The sequence below is a fragment of the Carcharodon carcharias genome, chromosome 22, assembly GCF_017639515.1.
Source record: "Carcharodon carcharias isolate sCarCar2 chromosome 22, sCarCar2.pri, whole genome shotgun sequence".
In the NCBI taxonomy this organism is placed as follows: Eukaryota; Metazoa; Chordata; class Chondrichthyes; order Lamniformes; family Lamnidae; genus Carcharodon; species Carcharodon carcharias.
In genome coordinates, this window is record NC_054488.1 from 3448405 (window position 1) to 3468825 (window position 20421).

At 41.4% G+C, this 20421-nt stretch overlaps 1 protein-coding gene across 2 annotated transcripts in view; it reads left to right on the forward strand.

Annotated features, from left to right (window-relative positions):
• tmem104 (transmembrane protein 104) overlaps window positions 1–20421 on the forward strand; it is a 296624-nt gene that overhangs the window by 198197 nt on the left and 78006 nt on the right. For both annotated transcript variants that reach the window (XM_041217287.1, XM_041217289.1), the window contains exon 9: window positions 5503–5596. In XM_041217287.1, the coding sequence (XP_041073221.1) occupies window positions 5503–5596 (94 nt within the window). The remainder of the gene's footprint in view (window positions 1–5502; window positions 5597–20421) is intronic.

The window sequence follows — 20421 nt, forward strand, 5'->3', positions numbered from 1 at the left end:
GGGGTAATGAGTGCAAGGGACTTAGTGTGAGTAAGGACGTGGGCAATGGAGTTCTGGATGATGGAATTTTCGATGACCAATTTTATGGAGGGTAGAATATGGGAAGCTAGTGCATTGGTATAGTCAAGTGTAGAGGTAACAAGGCCATGGAAGAGGGTTTCAGCAGCAGATGAGCTGAGGCAGGGACAAAGTTGGCTGATGCTGTGGAGGTGGAAATAGGCAGTCTTAATGATGATGGATATATGGTTGGAAGCTCATTTTGGGGTCAATGTGACTCCAATGTTGTGGACTGTCTGGTTAGGCCTTAGACAGTTACAGGGAGAGGGATGGTTGGAGTAGGGACTGAAGACAATGGCTTCAGTCTTTGAAATATTTAATGGGAGGAAGTTTCTGCTCCTCCTGTACTGGCTATCAGATGAGCAGTTTAACAATTTGGAGACATGGAGAGATTGAGAGGTGGTGCTGAGGTAGAGTTGGTTGTTGTCAGCATACATGTGGAAACTGTGCTTTCAGATGACGTCACCAAGGGGCAGCATGTAGATGAGAAATAGGAGGGAACCAAGGATAGATCCTTGGGAGAACACAAGGCAATGGTAATTGCAAGTGATTCCCTGGCCACAGTTAGATAATGGAACCATGCAAGTGCAGTCCCAGTTAGGTCCACAGTGAAGAAGCATTGGAGGAGGAAGGTGTGATCAACTGTGTCAAAGGCTGCCGACAGGTCGAGGTGGATGAGGAGGGATAGTTTGCCTCTGTTACAGTTTGCCTTTGTAGCAATTAACTAGAATGTCATTTGTGACTCTGATGAGGCATTTTGGTACAGCGGCAGGGATGGAAACCAGACTGGAGGAATTCAAGCATGGAGTTCCAGGAAAGATGAACACACATATTGGGAGATAATGGCACATTTCAAGGACTTTGGAGAGGAAAGAAAAGTTGAAGGTGGTTTGGTAGTTTTCAAGGATGGAGTGGTCATGTTTCTTTTTTGAGGACTTGAATGGTAGATTTGAAGGAGGAGGCTCTCCCTGAGAAGAGAGAACGATTAATGATACCAGCTAATGTGGAACCTATGAAGAGAAATTGGCTGGTCAGCAGTTTAGTGGGAAAAGGATCAAGAGATCAGAAGGTGGATTCCATGGACAAGATGACTTTGCGGAGGGCGTGAGAAGGGATGGGAAAGGAACTGGAGAAAGATGCAGGTTGGGTGCAAGGGCAGGGGGGCAGCTTTAGGGGAAGTTTGGCCAGCGGGCTAGAGAGAATCAGCCGAGACGGAAGCAGCTGATTGGATGGTCATAAGGCTTTTTACCAACTGTATGTACGCCATCTAAACAGAAACCCCAAAATGCTTAATCAAAAATGCAGTACTTTCAATTAACCATCTGTTTAATGCAAGAGGTAGATTTACTTTTCTGAAATGGATGGCTTTCTTTTCCCACTAAGGTAGCTTTCTCCAGTTTGGTAAATCAGGAACAAGATAATGATCTCACTATAGAGAACAGGTTAGGTGGGTAGGGCAGGGGTGCTTTGTTGGGGGTGGGTGGTGGTTGGCTTCCAAACCTTTACCTAGGAGAGGATCATGATGAGCAATGCTGCACTTTCCTAGCCCACTACTGGGAAGGATTGATGACCCCTCATTGGGCATGGCCACTGCGGGTACTAATTTCATTGGCTACACTTTTCTCTACAACTCCCTAATGACTGGGTTAGAGGATGATGCAAATCCTGGTTTGTCTGAGCACTTTAATCTGGGTCTTGGCATCAGTAAAAATGCAATGCTCCTGTGCAATATGTGGCAGACCAGACCTCCCTCGTCTCTGTAGCCTTAACAAAGAAACATAGGAAGTGCTAGACAAAAAATTACCAAGGTCCATCCGGTTTGCCTTCTCCCATCCTGATAGTCAAACAATGCAATAATAATGGAACAGTTGACAAATTATGGCAGTGAATTATCGATTTGCCTACAACAGATCTTGACATGACATGAGGAAAACCCCACTGGTCAAGCATTGCAGTTACCATATGGCACATCTAAATTTGGCCATCTAATGTATTCTAAAATATTTTCTGAAAGACATCGAATTTTTATTTGAGTCAATACTAATTACTTCCACCATCTCCTTAAGTAATTCCATAGATTTACCATTTACTCACTGAAATATTGCTTCGAATTTAATCCTCCAAGTGCAGGCTGTGTTCTCTGGGTCAACTGTTCTGGATGATGGTCTTCATTATCTGGTCCTTTAGAATCTTAAGGCATTGGTTCACAGAGGTGAAGGTAGAGACTTCGAGGTGAGATGTAGGTTAATGTAAATAATGTATAGAGTCAGAAACTTGGGGGCAGATGTAGTGTAAATGGTTAATGTTAAATATGTAAATAGACAGTCCACATCAGTGATGTAAGATCACATGACAATGCATGCTGAGAGGGAGTCTATGTAAAGCCTCATGCTAAGCCTTATCCTGCACATAGAAGACTGTTTAATAAAAGGTAAAATTTACCAGCAGCCTTGCCTTCAGTCTCTACTGATCCTGACAAGGATGACCTAAGCTAAGACTCACAATAACAGACCTTCAAGCAGCAATGCGATAGCTGTGGGGTGGGCCCAAGGAGCCATAAAGGAGGCCACCACCACCACCTTGTCCAGCATCTCCCCATGTGACGACACTCTTCCCCCGACCCCAGTAAAATGCTACTGGGGACAGGAGTTCATCCTTAATGGGGCACTTAATTTCCACAATTGCCCTCCCAGTGGGCAGCCGTTGGAGGGAAGATGTTGGACTGCCTTCCCAACTTTGCTGCTATATTCCTAGGCCCCACAGCCCATCTACAAAGAGTTGGTAAACTCCAACCCATCAATACTACCTCTGAATCTAATCCTGTTCTTTCATTTCTCTGCCCTTCTAGTTGCTGCCTTTCTTCCAAGTCGGAATGTTGTGGGTTTATTTCCCATTCGTGATCTCTAATATAGAACTTGTCTATCAGCTTGTTCTGATGATTCAGAAGTTCAGGAATAAGTTCTTTGGGCAGAATTTTTTGCTTGGCATGCAGGCATGGGCCTGACCAGCTCGAGTGTGAAATAAAAGTGATCACACCTGGCAAATGTCCCAGTGTCATCGTGCACTCGCACATATTTCGGTGGGCAGGCATACACAAGAGTAGGTCGTGTGCCCACTGACGATTAATAGGCCCATTAAGGCCATTAACATGTTTAATCAACTGTGAATTTTCGCTGCCCGTCCAACGTTACGGTTGGTGGGTGGGCAAATTAGCCAGGCGGCCTTTGCCTTTTTGAGGAAACTTCATCCAAGGGTGGGATGAGGTTTCTGATATTAAATTAAAATGTTTGCGCAGTATTTTCATCTGGTATATGTTCTGGTGACTGATTCTGATGCCTGGGCATTTTTTCCCTTTTTTACAATCTTTATATTTGGCATTTAAATTCCGCTCCCTGAGGCAGCTCTCTGCCTTCAGGCAGCTTTCTGTGAGCGCTCCCCTGTGCCTGTGCTGACTTCAGCGCTCGCTCTCCTCCCGCTCCCACCCCAGCAACGCTGGGCCTTTCAATGCACCTTTCATGCTGACTGGCCATTAATTTGCCAACCAGCGTGAAATCACAGTCAGGTGTTCGTTCCCCAGCTACTCCCGGGCCTGCCAATCATGGTGCCCTAAATCACCGCACTAAAAATCCTGCCCTTTGTCTTTTTAACCTTGTATTAGCTCCTTTGTAAGTAATTAAAAATTATGCATTTATAGATTGGTGATGTTTTGAACCTGTTGTTTTGTCAGTTTGCTTGATGGGGAAAACCAAGCCACACAATTCAAAGTGTGTTATTACTTCAAATGTTCGAGCTGTTCTTTTGAATTTCCTGGTAACAATTAGTACTGAACACTCTAGGCTAATAAGTTTTACCTAAAGTTCTTGTAAACCATTTATCTGAATCTTCCAAACTTGAGAAAAGTGATAAGGAATCATTACATTCCAATAAACAAGCTTTAATACTTAAATTTTTAACAAAAAGTGTAACCATTAGCCTCCTATTCCTCATCGTCACGCTGACCCTCGACAATATCATCCAAAAACATCAGGTTTCACATGCACATTCTATCCCTATCACACCAAGTTTTGTATCATCTACAAATCTTGAAATTGTGCCCTGTGCACCCAAGTCTAAGTCACTAATGCATATTACAAAAAAGAGTGGTTCTAGCACTGATCTCTAGGAAACCCCACCATACACTTTCCTCCAATCTGAAAAACACCTTTTCACTATTACTCTAATTTTCCTGTCACTTGGCCAACATCATATCCCTGCTGCGTGTCCTTTAGGGCTTCAACTATGCAAGCAAGCCTGTTATGTGCCCCTTAATCAAATGCAAAAAGTCCACGTACACCTCATCAACCCTCTGTTACCTTCCTTAAAATAAAAACTTGTTCAAGTGACTAATTTTGTTAATGATTATCGTTCTGAAAGCTTTCTTACCACTGAGGTTAAACTGGACTGGCCTATACTTGCTGGGTTTATCCTTAAACACTTTTCTGCAATTCTCCTGTCCTCTGACACCACCCCTGTATCTAAGGTGAGTTGGAAGATGATGGCCTGTGCCTCTGCAATTTCCACCCTTTCTTCCCTCGGAACCTCAGTTGCATACCATCTGGTCCTCATGACTTATCAACTTTAAGTACAGCTGGCTTTTCTAATACCCCCTCTTCATCAATTTTTAACCACCCAGTATCTCAGCTACATCCTCTTTCATCATTCTGGCAGCACTTGCCTCGATAAAGAGACATACAAAGTATTCATTTAGTACCATGACCATGTTCATATCCTCCATGTGTAGATCTCCTTGTTGGTCCCTAATCGGTCCCACCAATTCTCTTACTATCCTTTTACTATTTATATTCCTACAGAAGACATGTATTTGCCATTCCTTCACTGTTACTGGTTCAAAATATGAACATGTGGCTTAAGGGCAGGAGTAGGCCATTCAGCCCTTTTGAGCCTGGACTGCCATTCGATAAGATCATAGTTGACCTGGTTGTGGTCTCAACTCTGCTTTCCTGCCTGCCCAAAATCCTGGAACTCCCTTCTTAACAGCACTGTGGGTGTTAAGATGGACTGCAGTGGTTCAAGAAGAGGGTTTACTACCACAACCTCGAGGGCAAATGGGAATGGGTAATAAATGCTGGCCTAGCCAGTGAGGCCCACATCCATAAAAGAATAAATGTAAAATGTTAGCTGCTGATCACTGACTTCCTTTTTCACTTCCTCTCTGATTTTTTTTCTTGTATTATCAGCCTGACACCTGTCATGCGTTCCTTTATTCTACTTCATCTTTCTCTTTCTCTCTAATTCTCTTGGTTTGCCATCGCTTTAGTACCTGTAAAAACGGAATAATTGGTGACGTGCCTTTGCTGTCTCATGTTCCACTTTATCATGGAGCCATGTTGTGGACTTCTAAATTGTGCGTATTTGTGTCTAAGCAACTTTTTTTTTATTGTACAGACTGCATTTTCTCTGTTTCTTGGACCATTCACCTTCTTCAACGTTCAGAAGACCAAATACCTTCAAATCATCACTTCCCTGATGAGATGGATTGGTAAGAATTTTATTTAACTGTTGCTTTGTAAATAACTTAGTTATACAGGGGAGGTGGTGGTGTTGTATGCAGGCAGTGTGCTCCACTTGGGGGTATGGTTGAGGAAGGCTTCTCTCCCATGGAGGTTAGGGAGTGCGGGGAGACGGTTATATCCAGCACACAACAGGAACTACCATTGGTAGTTGCCATCAGTAGTTGGTGTGAGGAGGAGAAAGACCTTGGACTTTGAAGTACAAAGTCATTCTAACAGCAACAAATTGATTTTATCTATTATTAACAAAGCATGAAGTATATTGCAGGACTTGGAGTTTCAGGAATGTATGACAGGTGTTTAAGGGAATCTGCTTACAGATTTCTTTAACTCGTTACCTCACTGTAGAAACCACAGGCTGATTGGCCATTTGAAAATGGAGCAAGAAGTTTTTGGTGGTAGTGATCATAATTCAGTTATTCTAACATAATTGTGGAAAAGGACAAAATAGAACAGGAGTTCAAGTTCTAAATTAGGGTAAGTCCAATTTTACTAGGCCGAGAAGTTATTTAACAAAAATGGATTGGAAACAGCTACTTGAAGGTAAATCAGTATCAGAACAGTGGGAGGCATTCAAAGGGGAGATTTGAAGGGTTCAGAGTAAAAACGTTCCAACAAAGAAAAAGGGTGCGGTGGCCACATCCAGAACCCCCTGGATGTCAAGGAGCTTACGGGGTAAGATGAGGCAGAAAAGGAAAGCTTATGTCAGGCACCGAGAACTCAATACTACAGAAAGCTGAGAGGAGTAGAAATCAAGGGTGAAATCAAAAAGGAAATTAGGAAAGCAAAGAGGGGGCATGAAAGAATATTGGCAAGTAAAATCAAGGAGAACCCAAAAGATGTCTTATCAATACATTTAAGATATGAGGATAATTAAGGAAAGATTAGGGCCCATAAAAGACCAGGAAAAGGTAACCTGTGTGTGGAGATGGAAGATGTAGGCATGGCTCTTAATGAATACCTTGTGCCTGTCTTCACATGCTTTCTCCTTAACTACAATGTCTGTATCATGCCCATCTTTTGTGAAGTATTGGATATGTTAAACATAGGAAGAGAGGAAGTATTAAGGGGATTAGCATCCTTGAAAGTGGATAAATCACCAAGGCCAGATGAAATGTACCCCAGGTTGTTAAAAAATCCAGGGAGAAATCCAGGGAGGAAGGTTTGGCTATCATTTACCAATCCTCACTGGATTCAAGTGTCAATTGGAGGGTTGGAGGTCTGCTAACATTGCACCTTTTGGTTAAAAAGGCAACGAGAGATAGACTGAATAATTACAGACCATTCAGTCTAACTTCAGTAGTGGGCAAATTATTGGAATCAATTCTGAGACACAGGATAAACTGTCGCTTAGGTATGGTTTGATCAAGGATAGTCAGCATGTATTTGTTGAAGGAAGGTAGTGTCTGACCAACTTGATTGAATTTTTTGAAATAGTAACAAGGAGGATTGATGAGGGTAGGGCAGTTGATGTGGTCTACATGGATTTTAGCAAGGCTTTTGACAAGGTCCTACATGACAGATTGGTTAAGAAACTGAAAGTCCATGGGATCCCGGGGAATGTAGCAAGCTGGATGCAAAATTGACTCAGCGACAGGTGAGAAAGGGTAATTATCGAAGGGTGTTTTTGCGATTGGAAAGCTGTTTCCAGTGGGGTTCCACAGGGCTCAGTACCAAGATTTGGACATAAATGTAGGGGGACTCAAGAAGTTTGCAAACACAAAAATTGGCTGTGTGGTTGATGGTGAGGAGGATAGCTGTAGACTGCAGGAAGCTATCAGTGGGTCAGATGGGCAAAAAAGTTGCAAATGGAATTCAACCCAGAGAAGTGTGAAGTGATGCATTTGGCAAGGTCAAACAAGGCAAAGGAAAGACAATAAATGGGAGGATACTGAGAGTGTAGAGGAAGTGAGGAACTTTTGGAGTGAATGTTACCAGACCCCTGAGGGTAGCAGTGTAAGGCATGTGGAATCCATTCCTTTATTAGCCAAGGAATAGAATATAATGGCAGGGAGGCAATGCTGGAACTATATAAGATGTTAGTTAGGCCACAACTTGAGTACTTTGTCCAGTTCTGGTCACCTCATTACAGAAAGGACGTAATTGCATTAGAGAGGGTACTGAGGGCATTTAAGAGGATGTTATCAGGACTGCAAAATTGCAGCTATGAGGAAAGATTGGAGAGGCTGAGGTTGCTCTTGAAACAGGAAGCTGAGAGGAGATTTGGTTGAGATGTACAAAATTTTGAGGGGTCTTGAGTGAATGGGAAGGCCCTATTTACCTTAACAGAGAGGTCAGTGACTGGGGGTTTAGAATTAGTGATTGGTGGAAGGATTAAGGGGGAGATGAGGAAAAAGTTTTTCACTCAGCCGGTGATAGGGGCCTGGAACTCACTGACAGAAAAGGTGGTAGAGGCAGAAATTAAAAGGTGCCTGGATGTGCATCTGAAGTGCTACAACCTGAGGGGCACAGAACAAATTCTGGAAAGTGGGATTAGACTGGGTGGCTCATTTTATTGGCTGGCGCAGACGCAGTGAGCCAAGGGGTCTCCTTCTGAGCCGTAAACTTTCTATGATTTTAGTGACCTGGACAATGACTTGGTTTAAGAAACTGTGACTTTTAATTTGGCATTTGAATGATCAAAATGGAAGCTCTAACAGGCTTTTATCAATTTTTCACCCATAATTATTGTTCTCTGCAGTCTACAGTCAGGCCATTTCTCTTTAAAATATATTCTTTTAAATGGGCTGTTACCTTTTTCATGAATTTGCTTGAAATTGCAAAATTCACATGTTAACTCAATTTTTTTTACAGCACAAGCACTGGATGTAAAGTAATGTCATCTTCAGTCAGTGCATTAAACCTTCAATATTTTTATTTCTCAAATAATCTTCTCTCTGTCACTCTCCCAGTCTGTCTCCTGCCCCCTTCATTTATTTCTGATCTTCTCTTTTCCCCTCCACCCATAGCCGATGAGTTTATACACCCCTTTCTGCCTTGTGTGTTCTTTTACACTTAATCTCTCACATTTCCTCCCCACGCCCCCCAAACACTGCACAGCTAATTTTATATTCAACTTCCATGCACAGTCAGAACTGTGGGAGCTATAGCAGGGATAGAGATAGTTTATCCCAATGTGTCTGTGGTAGTTTCCGGTGTTTGTATCTGATCATGTCCCTGTATGGTATTGCATAAATGTATCCTGTTGTATCATGTTGCATATTCCTTGAGCTGTAAGTGTATGGTTCTAACCATCTGTAAACAATATATTTATATAGTATAGTCTATTCCCAGGAAATGCTACTTGTTGAGCAGTTCTTGACAGGAAAGACAAGGCTTGCCATTTGAAGACATTTGGAAAGCAGCATTCCCCTGATGGAGACTGGACATGTCTCCCAAGCTCCCTGATCTTTGGATTAAAATTTCCTCAAATATAAAAAGAAATTCTGTACTTCCTAAAGATATTCAGAAATCATTGATTCTGGCACAGTGTGTAACCTTTAAGTTCTGCAACCACTAAGCTAGTTAACTAGTGTTAGTACATTTGACCATGCCTAAGATCATATTTTGGCATGTGAGGGGAGGCATGTTGGCTGCTTGGGTGTACCTAGGTGGTGGTTTGTATTATGCTTGGCAGTTTCAGAACCACAAGAAATGGGCATTGATTTGATGAGCTGTGATTAGGTACACACTTTGCTTGGATATAAATAATCATCAAGTGCATTTAAACAATGCTTTTAAGAAAAACGTCAGGACTCTTCAGAGGAGCAGTTAGAAGTAAATGGATGCCAAGCCAAAGAAGGAAATATTAGGGTGATTAAAAGCTTCATCAAAGAGGTAAGTTTTAAGAAGAGCCTTTATGGGGGAGACTGAGGTGCCAGTTAGACAGGAAATTCCAGAATTTGAGGTCTAGATGGCTGGAAAAAAAGAGCGTGACCACATATGGTGGGATGAGAAAATGAACAAAAGGCAGTGTGGATTGTGTCATCATTTTGTGATCAAGGAAAATGACAGTGTTAGCAGTCATATTTGTGACTTTGGTTAGAGCAAGTTTGGGGCTGTAACGGAGACAAACCTGAATGGAGAGATTCAAGGGTGAAGTTTCAGGAAAGTTGGGCACTGATTTGAGGTCCAAGGACTTTAGAGAGGTGAAGGAGTTAAGAGATGGGATGGTAGTTTGCAAGGATAGAGAAGCCAAGGGTGGATCGTTTGAGGAGAAGATGATAGCTATTTCTAAAGGGAGGGGGGACGGTAGCTGAGGAGAGAGAACAATTTCCAGTATACTGGTTGAGTAAAGTGTATTATGTTTAACTCTCAGGCGCTGTGAAGAACAGCTGGATCAAAAATGCCCAATATGTTATGATTTATTACTCGCACCATCATCATGCAGCCAGAGCTCACTGGGTGCTTGAACTGGCACAGCTATCGAGAGCTTGCACTCAGGGTTGATAGATCTTACCTGGTCAGACCAGGGCTCCAGTAAATGAACTTCAGTTATAAGTCTGAAGTACCAGTGGGTCCCTACATTTTTCAAAGGTAGGTGACATGTCACAATAGACAGAGGGTTGGCAACCGCTTTGGTAAATGGGTTGATAAATAGAGGCAGTGTGCCTGATTCCACAGTTTAAATGTTGACTGAGTGATATTCTTTCATGAACATACTGCTAAGAGACATTGCTGAAGTGGTTTTTCAGAAAATGAAACTACTCTGACAGGATGTCAAGGTAAAACTTAAGGAAAATAGAGGCTGTTCTGTACTGTTGAGAAAAAAATTGAAAAAAGTTCCAATAAATGATTGACGATCTCTTTAAGGCAGCAGTCATAAATGGGCCTGGCTTTTAATATTCTTCTGCAATAATATTCATCCATCAGTCATAATTTCTGGTCTTCATTCTTCTCTAGATGATGGTTGTGAACCAGGATGCCTCCATTTCTGCATGGAAAGTTGAGGCACAGAAGAGCAGACCCATTCTAAGATGTTTCTTGTATTGGGTTCCTAAGGTTTACATTTTCATTTAAGCAGCTGACTCTCCTTAGATGATACTCCAGGTGTATCATGCTGCCTTTATTTTGTTGTTAGAGTAATGATGAATTTGAGCAAGGCATAAGTTAGACTGTAGTTGTCAGTTTTGGGCACATCATTATAGGAAGGACATTAAAGTCATAGAATGCATACAGTGCAGGCTTACCAGGAAAGGGAAATATAGTTAAAATATACTTGAGATTCTGCTGGAAGAAAGAAGGCCAAGGGAAATTTAATCAAAGCTTAAATTCTGGGAATGAAGAAAAACTTTTAGCTGCGGAATGAGTGAATTCTGAATGAATGAGCCTGTTTAATATGGTCCAGAGGAAGGCGAGATTAGGAGAATTTATTTTACACAGGCATGTTTTTGTAAATAGTTTGAAGCTGTTATAACCGATACAGTTGGTAAAGCTGAGTTATTTAAAAATCCCAGAGGGAATCTTTAAACAACTGTAATAACCTATAATTTTAAGTGTTATGTTTGTGATGCAACTCTAAATTCAGGAATCAGATCACCAGTTCTCGAGGTTTTAGATTAATCTAAATGAAAAATGTTATTAATTTACGCAGGTTAAAATATATATACATGTGGCTACAAATTACTGCTACCATAACTTTTAACAAATTCCCAAACTAATCTCCATTAAGGCAACAGCAACCCATAGACTTAGCCAGACATCAGGCAAAGCATTTTCACCTTACGAATTCAAAATGAGGTTCTTTTCACTTTGGTTCCTGTGGAGACAGTTGGAGGCTTACAGCTGTCTTTTGATCTTATATTGCCTCAGCTGCACACACCTCAAAACTGCTGAAGTTATACCTACCATCGCCCATTGAATGTAAATTCTTAATGTATTACCAGCCTCTTCTAACAATAAAACCCCTTTATAATACCAATTTTATTAGTAATATAAATATATGACTTGGTATCTGTTAGACAGGTGTCAGTTTGCACTCTGCTTCTTGAGTGCTGTATTCAAAAGTTGCAAATGCATGCTTACCTCTCTTACATATCAAAACTAGTACACATCAAAGCACCTGGACTAGCTGGCTTTAATCCAATTAAGACACACCCACAGACTAAACCTCTCTTTTAAAAGAAAAATATTTTCCAGTAATACTACTTACAGTAATAGCTTCATGACAAAGCGGAAGACCTTATCTTTAAGGAAAATGTGGATAACCCTTTGAAATAGAGAAAAATGACAGAACTATGAGAGATTACTTTTGGATTTCTGGCACAGATAGGGTTGGTTGAATGGCCATCTGTGCCAAAAACATGCATTGATTTTCAATGATTTCTCTTTTCTTTGATGGTTGCAGCTTAAAAGTGAGCCATTCAGCCTACCATGTCCATGTTGGCTCTCTGCCAGGCCATTTTAACTAATCCTCCTCTCCCTGTCCTTTCCTATTGCCTTGCTACTGGTTTCTCTTGTGCCTATCCAATTCCCTTTTTAAAAGCCATGATTGAATATGCCTCCACCACACACTTGGACAATGCATTCAAGTTACCATTTGCTGTGTTAAGTGTTTCTCATGTCATCCTTGGTTCTTTTGTCAATTTCCTTAAATTGATGTCTTCTGGTTCTTGAACATTTTTCCGGTGGGAACAGTTTCTCTCTATCCACTCTGTCTAGATCCTTGATGTGTTTGGACACCTCCAGAAAATCTCTCAACCTTATCTAAGGGGAGCACCCCAGCTTTTCCAATCTACTGAGGTAACCAAAGTCCCTCATCATTGAAACCATTCTTGTAAATCCTTTCTGCACCTTCTATAAAATCTGCACATCCTTTTGAAAGCCAGTGACGCACCTTTAGCCATGAGGAATCTGTAAACCCATTATGAAAGTTTTGAAATACTAATGTACAAATGTATTTATTGACCAGTCACCAAGAGTTGGTTGAAAGCCTAAGTGGTAAGTATCCTATGCTACTTAGGGCCTCTCCAGCAATCAGTCAACAACTTCAAATTTGCTATGTAGTACCCCTGATGACAGGAATATTTCTAAGTAACTTGTGAATTATGAGCTAATTTGTATCCTGTATAAAGTAACAGGTGAAGGAATATAGGCAACTGCATGGGTAAATTGGGATGATTTGGTTGTGGGAGGGTAAACACTGACATGGACTGGTTGGGCTGAATGTCTTATTTCTGTTTTGCTATTTCTAAGTAGATTCCTGCTACCTGTATAAAAATAGCTGTTTACATAAACTGTATAGTATATGGAATACTTAAGGATTTTTTATTGTTCGTAAATTTAAGATGATGGACTGATCAATTTAACAAATTATTCTTGCAAACCTCTCATTTTGAAATGCCTTTTTATAGGCAAAAGGCTAGAGGTTGAGTGATGAGCTGTCTGAGAGTGATGGGGGTGATGTGACATTGATGGCCATAGCAAGCACTGCAGGCGGATTTTTATTTACAATTCTTAAGCCTACATATTGAATCAAAACAATGTTATGAAAACGATTTTGCCTTCACAATAATGACAATGCTTATAAATTTTTAAACAAATTTGCAATTATGTGGAACCTCAGTCTCTAATGGTATGCAGTGTTGTCAATAAATTAATAAAATTAACATTTTAATTTACATGGAAACTGGAGCAATCTCATTTGCTAGACAGAATGACAATAATGCAAAACAAATAAGTTTAGGCGCAAGGTCATTTTTATGAAGTGATGTGTTGAATAAAGTTGGGCATCAATTTCCATTTTTTTTTTCTCTTAACACTTTGAATACTGGCAGCTTTCAGGGAGAGCCCTGGCTCCCTGACTGACTGACTGTTTTCATCTTTTCTGCTGCAGAAACATTAATTCTGCAAAGGAGTAGCTACAGAACTGACCATGAACTGTTGCATTTGAAAACACTATTTTACATTTAAAATAAAATGCAAGTACTTTACCAATCTGCTTATTCAATTTCCTGTTTTTCAGCAACTTGCATTTCTGTAATGCCTTAACATAGAAAAACTGCCCAAGGCATTTCACAAAGGTAAATGGACAGAAATGAGCGTAGATGAGTGGCCCATCAGGGTTCTGAGTGAGGCCTGAGACATTTTTTGTTAACCATTGTCCACACACAGGTTTGCCAGATTCCACTGGTTTCTGTTCACATAGTTTCTTTCCTACCAGCGTTACTAATGTGATATGCACGCAAAGCAAGGGTACGTGAAGTGAGATGCTTATTGATTGTACGCAACATTGACTCTGAGAGCTGTGCACTCCCTCTGCATCCAATCAAAGTGCTGCATGTGAGCAGACTTTTCCTGCTATGGGACACATCAAATGCAGGAAGTGCAACAGACTAATGGATGGAAACCTCAGTCCTGAATTGCGAAGTGTCTGCACATCCCTGAGTCCTAATCTAAGCTTATGAAGGATAGATCCAACCAGAAGTCTCACTAAGTATGATGTAAGTAAGTTAGTAAGCATAAAGATTTCTTTCACTTTACCATCTGAAGTTGCACTCCTATTCATATATGAATTATTAAACATTTTCTGTAACTCATTATAAAGTATTCGGCATGTATTAACTGTGTTTAATCTTATTCATGGGGTCATGGTTAGTACACATGCCTGACTTCAATCTTACAGTCCATTGAGATGAAAGTGGGCAGCTCATGTGGCCCACTCATTAGCCTAGGTTGCCCATCACTGCTGTAGGGGCTGAATGTCTAAAGGTACGACTGCTAATAGTGGGGTGAAGAAAGTGAAAAGTACACAAGAGGGCAAAGGTGAGCAAGGCAGAGATCGCCAAGGTTGTGAGGAGGTTGGAGAAATGGGGAAGGAGAAGGAACGAATTTGAATATGCAGGGCATTTTAAATTTGAAACATTGTTGATTTCTGAGAAAATTTAGGACATTGAGGATAGGGATGATGGGTGAATGGGACTTGATATGGGATTTTGGACAAGATCCAGTTTATAGAAAGTGGCCAGGAGCTGAAGTGGCAATGGCACAAATGAGGGTTTCAGCAGAAGATGGACTGTAGTATGGGGTGGAAGTAGGTGGTTTTTTTGATGGAGAGGATGTGTGGTCAGAAGCTGATCTTGGGATCAGATAAGATGGCAAGGTTGTGAAAAGCCTAGTTTAACCTGGGACAATAGCTGAAGAGAGTATGGAATTGGTGGCTTGTGCATGGTGTTTGCCATGGGTGCCAAAGACAATGGCTTCAGTTTTTCCAATTTTTGATTAGAGGAGATTGTGCTTTATTCAGGACTGTATATTGGGCAAGTTGTAACAAGGTACAGAGGTAGTAAAGAAGTTGGGAGAGGTGATGGGAAGGTTGAGCTGGAAGTGCTGACCCCATGTTGGCAAGAGAAGTTGATGAGGCCAAGGATATATTCTTGGGTGAAGGTATAGCTGGGAAGAGAAATTGCTGCTGGAGTTCTTTGCCTGTTCTGTCCTTCATTTCTTTTCCCATTAAGTATTCTCTTCAGCTTCTTCTAACCTTTTCCCAGCTGTTCATACACGGCCTGTTTTGAGTGTAAACATGATATTGATTTATTGCTAGCCCTCACACACAATGAAGTGAAGCTCCCCTTTGCTAACCCACTTGCATTGTGTGTTACCTGATTTTAGAGATGGGATCATTCCAGCAGTCATGTTCAGTACAAAGAGGAATGGTGGAGTCTCAGTGAGATAATGAAGTGCCCCTTCTCCCTAACATTTGGCTAACTGAAATTGGTGGATAATGTGACTTGGAACTGTACTCTTGCATGGAAGAATAGGGATGGGGGAGGGGCATACATTTATAAATCTATTTTCCCAAGAGCAGGAGATCAAAAGTACATAGAAGATTCATTCAGGGGCTGTGCAGCGATAAGGTATTGCAGGAGTGTGTCCGCGATGTTCTGAGCAGATAACTGGGCAAGCTAATTAACCTTCTGCTTTATGCCTTTGCTTCAGCTACCTTTGAAATTAAGATTCTAAATACTCTGCATCTAGTCAGTAATTATGATTCGAAGCATGATGAAACCAAGTGGTCTTGGCAGTTTGAGCAAGCTATTGTTATGGACCGGAGGGGAGTTAATTTAAACAACCCTGATTTCTCCTCTCACCACCCTCTTATAAGCTGAAAAGTGTTTTGATTTGCTTCCCCCTTTATATAAGTGGTGGCGTATTTCCCAACCCCTCTGTTTTGGTGTGATCAAATTTCTATTAATAACCTCTTGGCAATCTTGTGATAGGATGAGCTGGAAGAGTTAGTTTATTTGCATACACTCGAAATGGGTGTGGGGAGGTCACATCGTAGCCCCCTGTGGTCTCACACAATAAAAGAGGGATAGAGGAGCAAAAGATTTACAGGGCAAAGACCACAGGGAAAAGAATTATTGTTTCACGCAGGCCCAGAGTCCAGAATCGTAGTCCAATGAGTTATTCCTTCACAGGGGTCAGCAGGTTGAAAACCGTTCCATGGAGTTGACTTCATCCGTTGAAATTGATTTACTTCTGCGTGCCTGTCTTGTAGGCAATGGTACAGAAATTCCAGTAGAAACGGTGTAGATGGGGTCAGGTATTCGAACCTGGGCAGAGCCACTCCTCTGTGCTGCTGCTAGTTAAGTGGCAAAATGGCAGACTGAGTTTGCAGTACAGCAAGACGGTATAACTGGTTCCCCAACTGGAGGTACATGTCACATGACTCCCACCTCTCCATATTGACAAGGGATGTGTATCCCTTGTCTGGGTCCCCATTAAGAATTGAAAGCAAGGTTGCAGGGTCCTTTTGTCCTATCAGAGAAGTAGACTGCAGTTGGCCAGCCTAGCTTATGAAATGCAGATGTCCTTTGTATAGGTGTCTTTGAATTTGCCCTTTGCAGTCCACATTGTCATTAGTGTCTCTTCAAAGATAACGAGGTGTATGTTTCTTCAAAACTGCAAGATAGCTCCTTTTGGTCCATGTGCCACAGGCAGATGCAGATTCAGCCATTTTAAAAAGTATTTGTACAGTTTTTAAAATTTTAGAGAGAGCCATGAGGATATCTATATGTATTTTATAAAAAATATATGTGGTGAGCTCTTCGCCCCCTCACACGTTATACTAAGCAGGCTATACTGAACCATAAAATACCTGCCCTGTCTATTAGCTGATGATTTGGATTGTGTCTGATTCTCTAATTAGCTAATCCAACCCCCTGTATAACACCAATCATGGATACCATGAGATATCAGGCAGACTACCAGTTATACCAGATGCAAAAACACAGCTGTCAATCACACCTGTCTCATATATTGATGCATCTTCTCTGTTCAGGTTTCTAGATCTTGCACAGATTGTGGATCCTTGTCTTTCTTGAATATTTAGTTTGTAAAACTTTGAGGTAATTGAACTCCAAAGATCTTTTAGAAATATGGAATTTAGTAGTGGTGAAATTGTATCTATATGTTGGGTAGACCTAACTTTTGAAGCCAGTTGCGTGTGTGATGGGCTCAACCTTGTGTCTTAATTAGAGCAGTTTCAAGGTCCTTAGAATGAATGAGGTTAACTGTCTTGAGAATTGAGAGGGCAGACAAGTGCCAGAGTTAAAACTGTCGTGCTGCATATTTAAGTTAACTCTGATGCTGTCACTGAATTAAGCTCTTGCACTAAATCTTTAAACTATCCAAACTGCCAGACTGCTTATCTGACATCCAGTACTAGATAGAAGGAATTTTCTCCAAGGAAGCCATTGTTTTCAGTCCCCACCACAAATTTTGCTCCCTAGCCACTAACTCTATCACTCTTACACAGAGCAAAATGCTGCAGATGCTGGAAATCTGAAATATAAACCAAAAATGTGAGAAATGCTCAGTAGGTTAAGCAACATCTGTGGAGAGAAGGACAGTTAATGTTTCAAGTTGTTGACCTCTAATCAGAACCTTTCTTTTTAACCTCAATTTTCTCTCCCCAGATGCTGCCAGACCTAATTTTCTGTTTTTATTTTGATTTCATCCCTTTCCTTGGTAACCTTCGTTTCATATTTGACACCAAGGTGAGCATCTAATAACACATGCACTATCACGAAGACTGCCTGTTTGTAATTCTAATATCACCTGACTCTGCCCCTGCCTCAGCTCATCTGTGGCTAAAACCCTCATTTGTGCCTTTGTTACTTCTAGACCTGTAGTAAACCTGAGGGCATCCACAATTCTGCCCACCTTTACTTGCACCAAGTCTCATTCACTCATCACCCCTATACTCACTGACCTACATTGGCTCCCAATTAAATAGCTTGAGTTTAAAATCCTCATCCTTGTTCCAAATCTCTTCGTCACCTTGCACCCCCCCACCCCCCCATCTTTGTCATCCCCTTCAGCCCCATAACCCTCAGATGTTTGTGTTCATTTAATGTTGGCTTCTTGATCATCCTGAACTTTTCTATGTTTTTCCAATGTTATGTTCCTCAGTTGATTGGCAGAGTGATTGATGCTGAAGAATGGAACTTTTTAAAGCACTTCCTGGAGGGTGGGACTCAGGTAGATTGCCAGGTTAGATTTAGGACCTTTTGTCCTCAAACCTATGGCAGCTTCATGCCATATAGCCATACCCACAAAGGAACTGGGGGGAGATTGCCCCATGCTGTTGCAGTTGGCAGAGAGAAAAAACTTTGATGCCATGAGTATGTGATGGTATAAGGACCAGGACTAGGAAGAAACTCTCAGCACATTAATTTCCTAATGTGTATTTTGCAACGCTGAAAGTACTTAGTATTGTGCGCCTGAAGATTCTTCCTTTGCCTCTCAACCATTCAGTACAATTAATGAACTATTTTGGGTGCATATTAACTGCATATTTTGTGAAAATGTTAGTTTGAGAATAAGCAAGCTTCCAAATAACTCCCAAGGGGCTGCCTTTCACTAGTTTACACAGGGGCAGTGTAACTTCAGGCTTTGTTGAAACATCTTTGTTGAAACTGCTTGCTGGTTTACTTGGTCAAAAATGCTCATTGACTCTCTAACCATAAAGGTTGGCAAGCTACTCCAAAACATTTATTCTCTTATTCCATAACTTCCCCCTCTGCAGTGACTTGCCTGCACATTTGCATCCTGGATGTTTGCTCATGCACTTGCTCCCCCAAGTGTCACTAAAGGCAGGAGGTCATGTGCAATATTGGTTGCCCTGACTTGCAGAGGCAAGCTTTGCCATGATGGACCACCTTGAAGATCACATCGCTATTTGAATCTACTTGGATTTCAGATAGATCAAGGATTGCCGAAATGTATCAAAATAAATTGGCCCTTCAATGGGTTTTGTATTATCCAATGTGACTTCTACAAAGATATCTCCAAGACATCATCACCACCAGCTTCTCAAGGGCAGTTAGGGCTGGGCAATGAATGCTGAATGAGCCAGTGACGCCTACATCCCATTAAAAATTAAAAAAATCTCTAATGTGAAATAGAGCGGAGGCTCGTTCAGCTCAGGACAGGATGGGCTGTGCTCTCAGCTTTTTTTCCTTCTATGGCCAGGGTGTTTAACCAGAATGACCATTTGATAACGGAAATAAAATGTAGTGCTATTTACAACATTAGTAAATGGAAGCTGTTTATTGATTATGAATACCTCCCATCATTAGTCACAATACCTGGTTATAAAATTTGACCTGTGAAGATGGGCTGTAAAATTAATCTAAAAATCACTAATAACCAGATAGATTTAATGATTGCACTTCATTTGTTCATAGAAATGTGGTGATTTATGTTTGTGGAATAATTAATTTCTATCAAGTACCAAGAATAAAAAAAAACAAACTAATTCCTTGCCTTCAGGGAGAAGCAAGACTAAGAAACTAACATAGAAACAGACAAATTTACAGTACTCAAGAACACCATTCCATCCATCATGTCTGTGCTGGCCCAAAAAAAGATATCCCGCATTCCAATTTGTGATCTGTGGCCCTATAGGTTATAGCAGCTCAAGTGCATATCCAAGTGTTTTTTTTTAATCTGAGGGTTTGTGCCTCTACTGTCCTTTTCAGAGTTCCAGCCACTGACCACTTTCTGGGTGAACTCTCTGGTAATCCTTCCACCAACTACTTGAATCACAGAATCACAGTGCAGAAGAGGCCCTTCGGCCCATTGAGTCTACACCAACATGTGAGAAACACCTGACCTACCTACCTAATCCCATTTACCAGCACTTGGCCCATAGCCTTGAATGTTATGATGTGCCAAGTGCTCATCCAGGTACTTTTTAAAGGATGTAAGGCAACCCACCTCCAACACCCTCCCAGGCAGCGCATTCCAGACCGTCACCACCCTCTGGGTAAAAAGGTTTCCCTCACATCCCCCTAAACCTCCTGCCCCTCACCTTGAACTTATGCCCCTTTGTGACTGACCCTTCAACTAAGGGGAACAGCTGCTCCCTATCCACCCTGTCCATGCCCCTCATAATCTTGTACACCTCGATCAGGTCACCTCTCAGTCTTCTCTGCTCTAACAAAAACAACCCAAGTCTATCCAATCTCTCTTCATAACTTAAATGTTTCATCCCAGGCAACATCCTGGTGAATCTCCTCTGCTCCCCCTCCAGTGCAATCACATCCTTCCTATAATGTGGGGACCAGAACTACAAACACAGTACTCCAGCTGTGAAATTTATGGTCCCTGGTTGTTGACCCCTCAGCTCAGGAAAATAGGTTATTTTTCTGCACCCTTTTTAGGTCCCTCAATTAAATCTTCTCTTGACCTTGTCTGTTCCAAAGAAAATAACCTCAGCTTGTCCAATCTTTCCTCACGGCTAAAATTCTTAATTGTCGGCAATAAGGAGGCGGAAGCGTAATGGCAC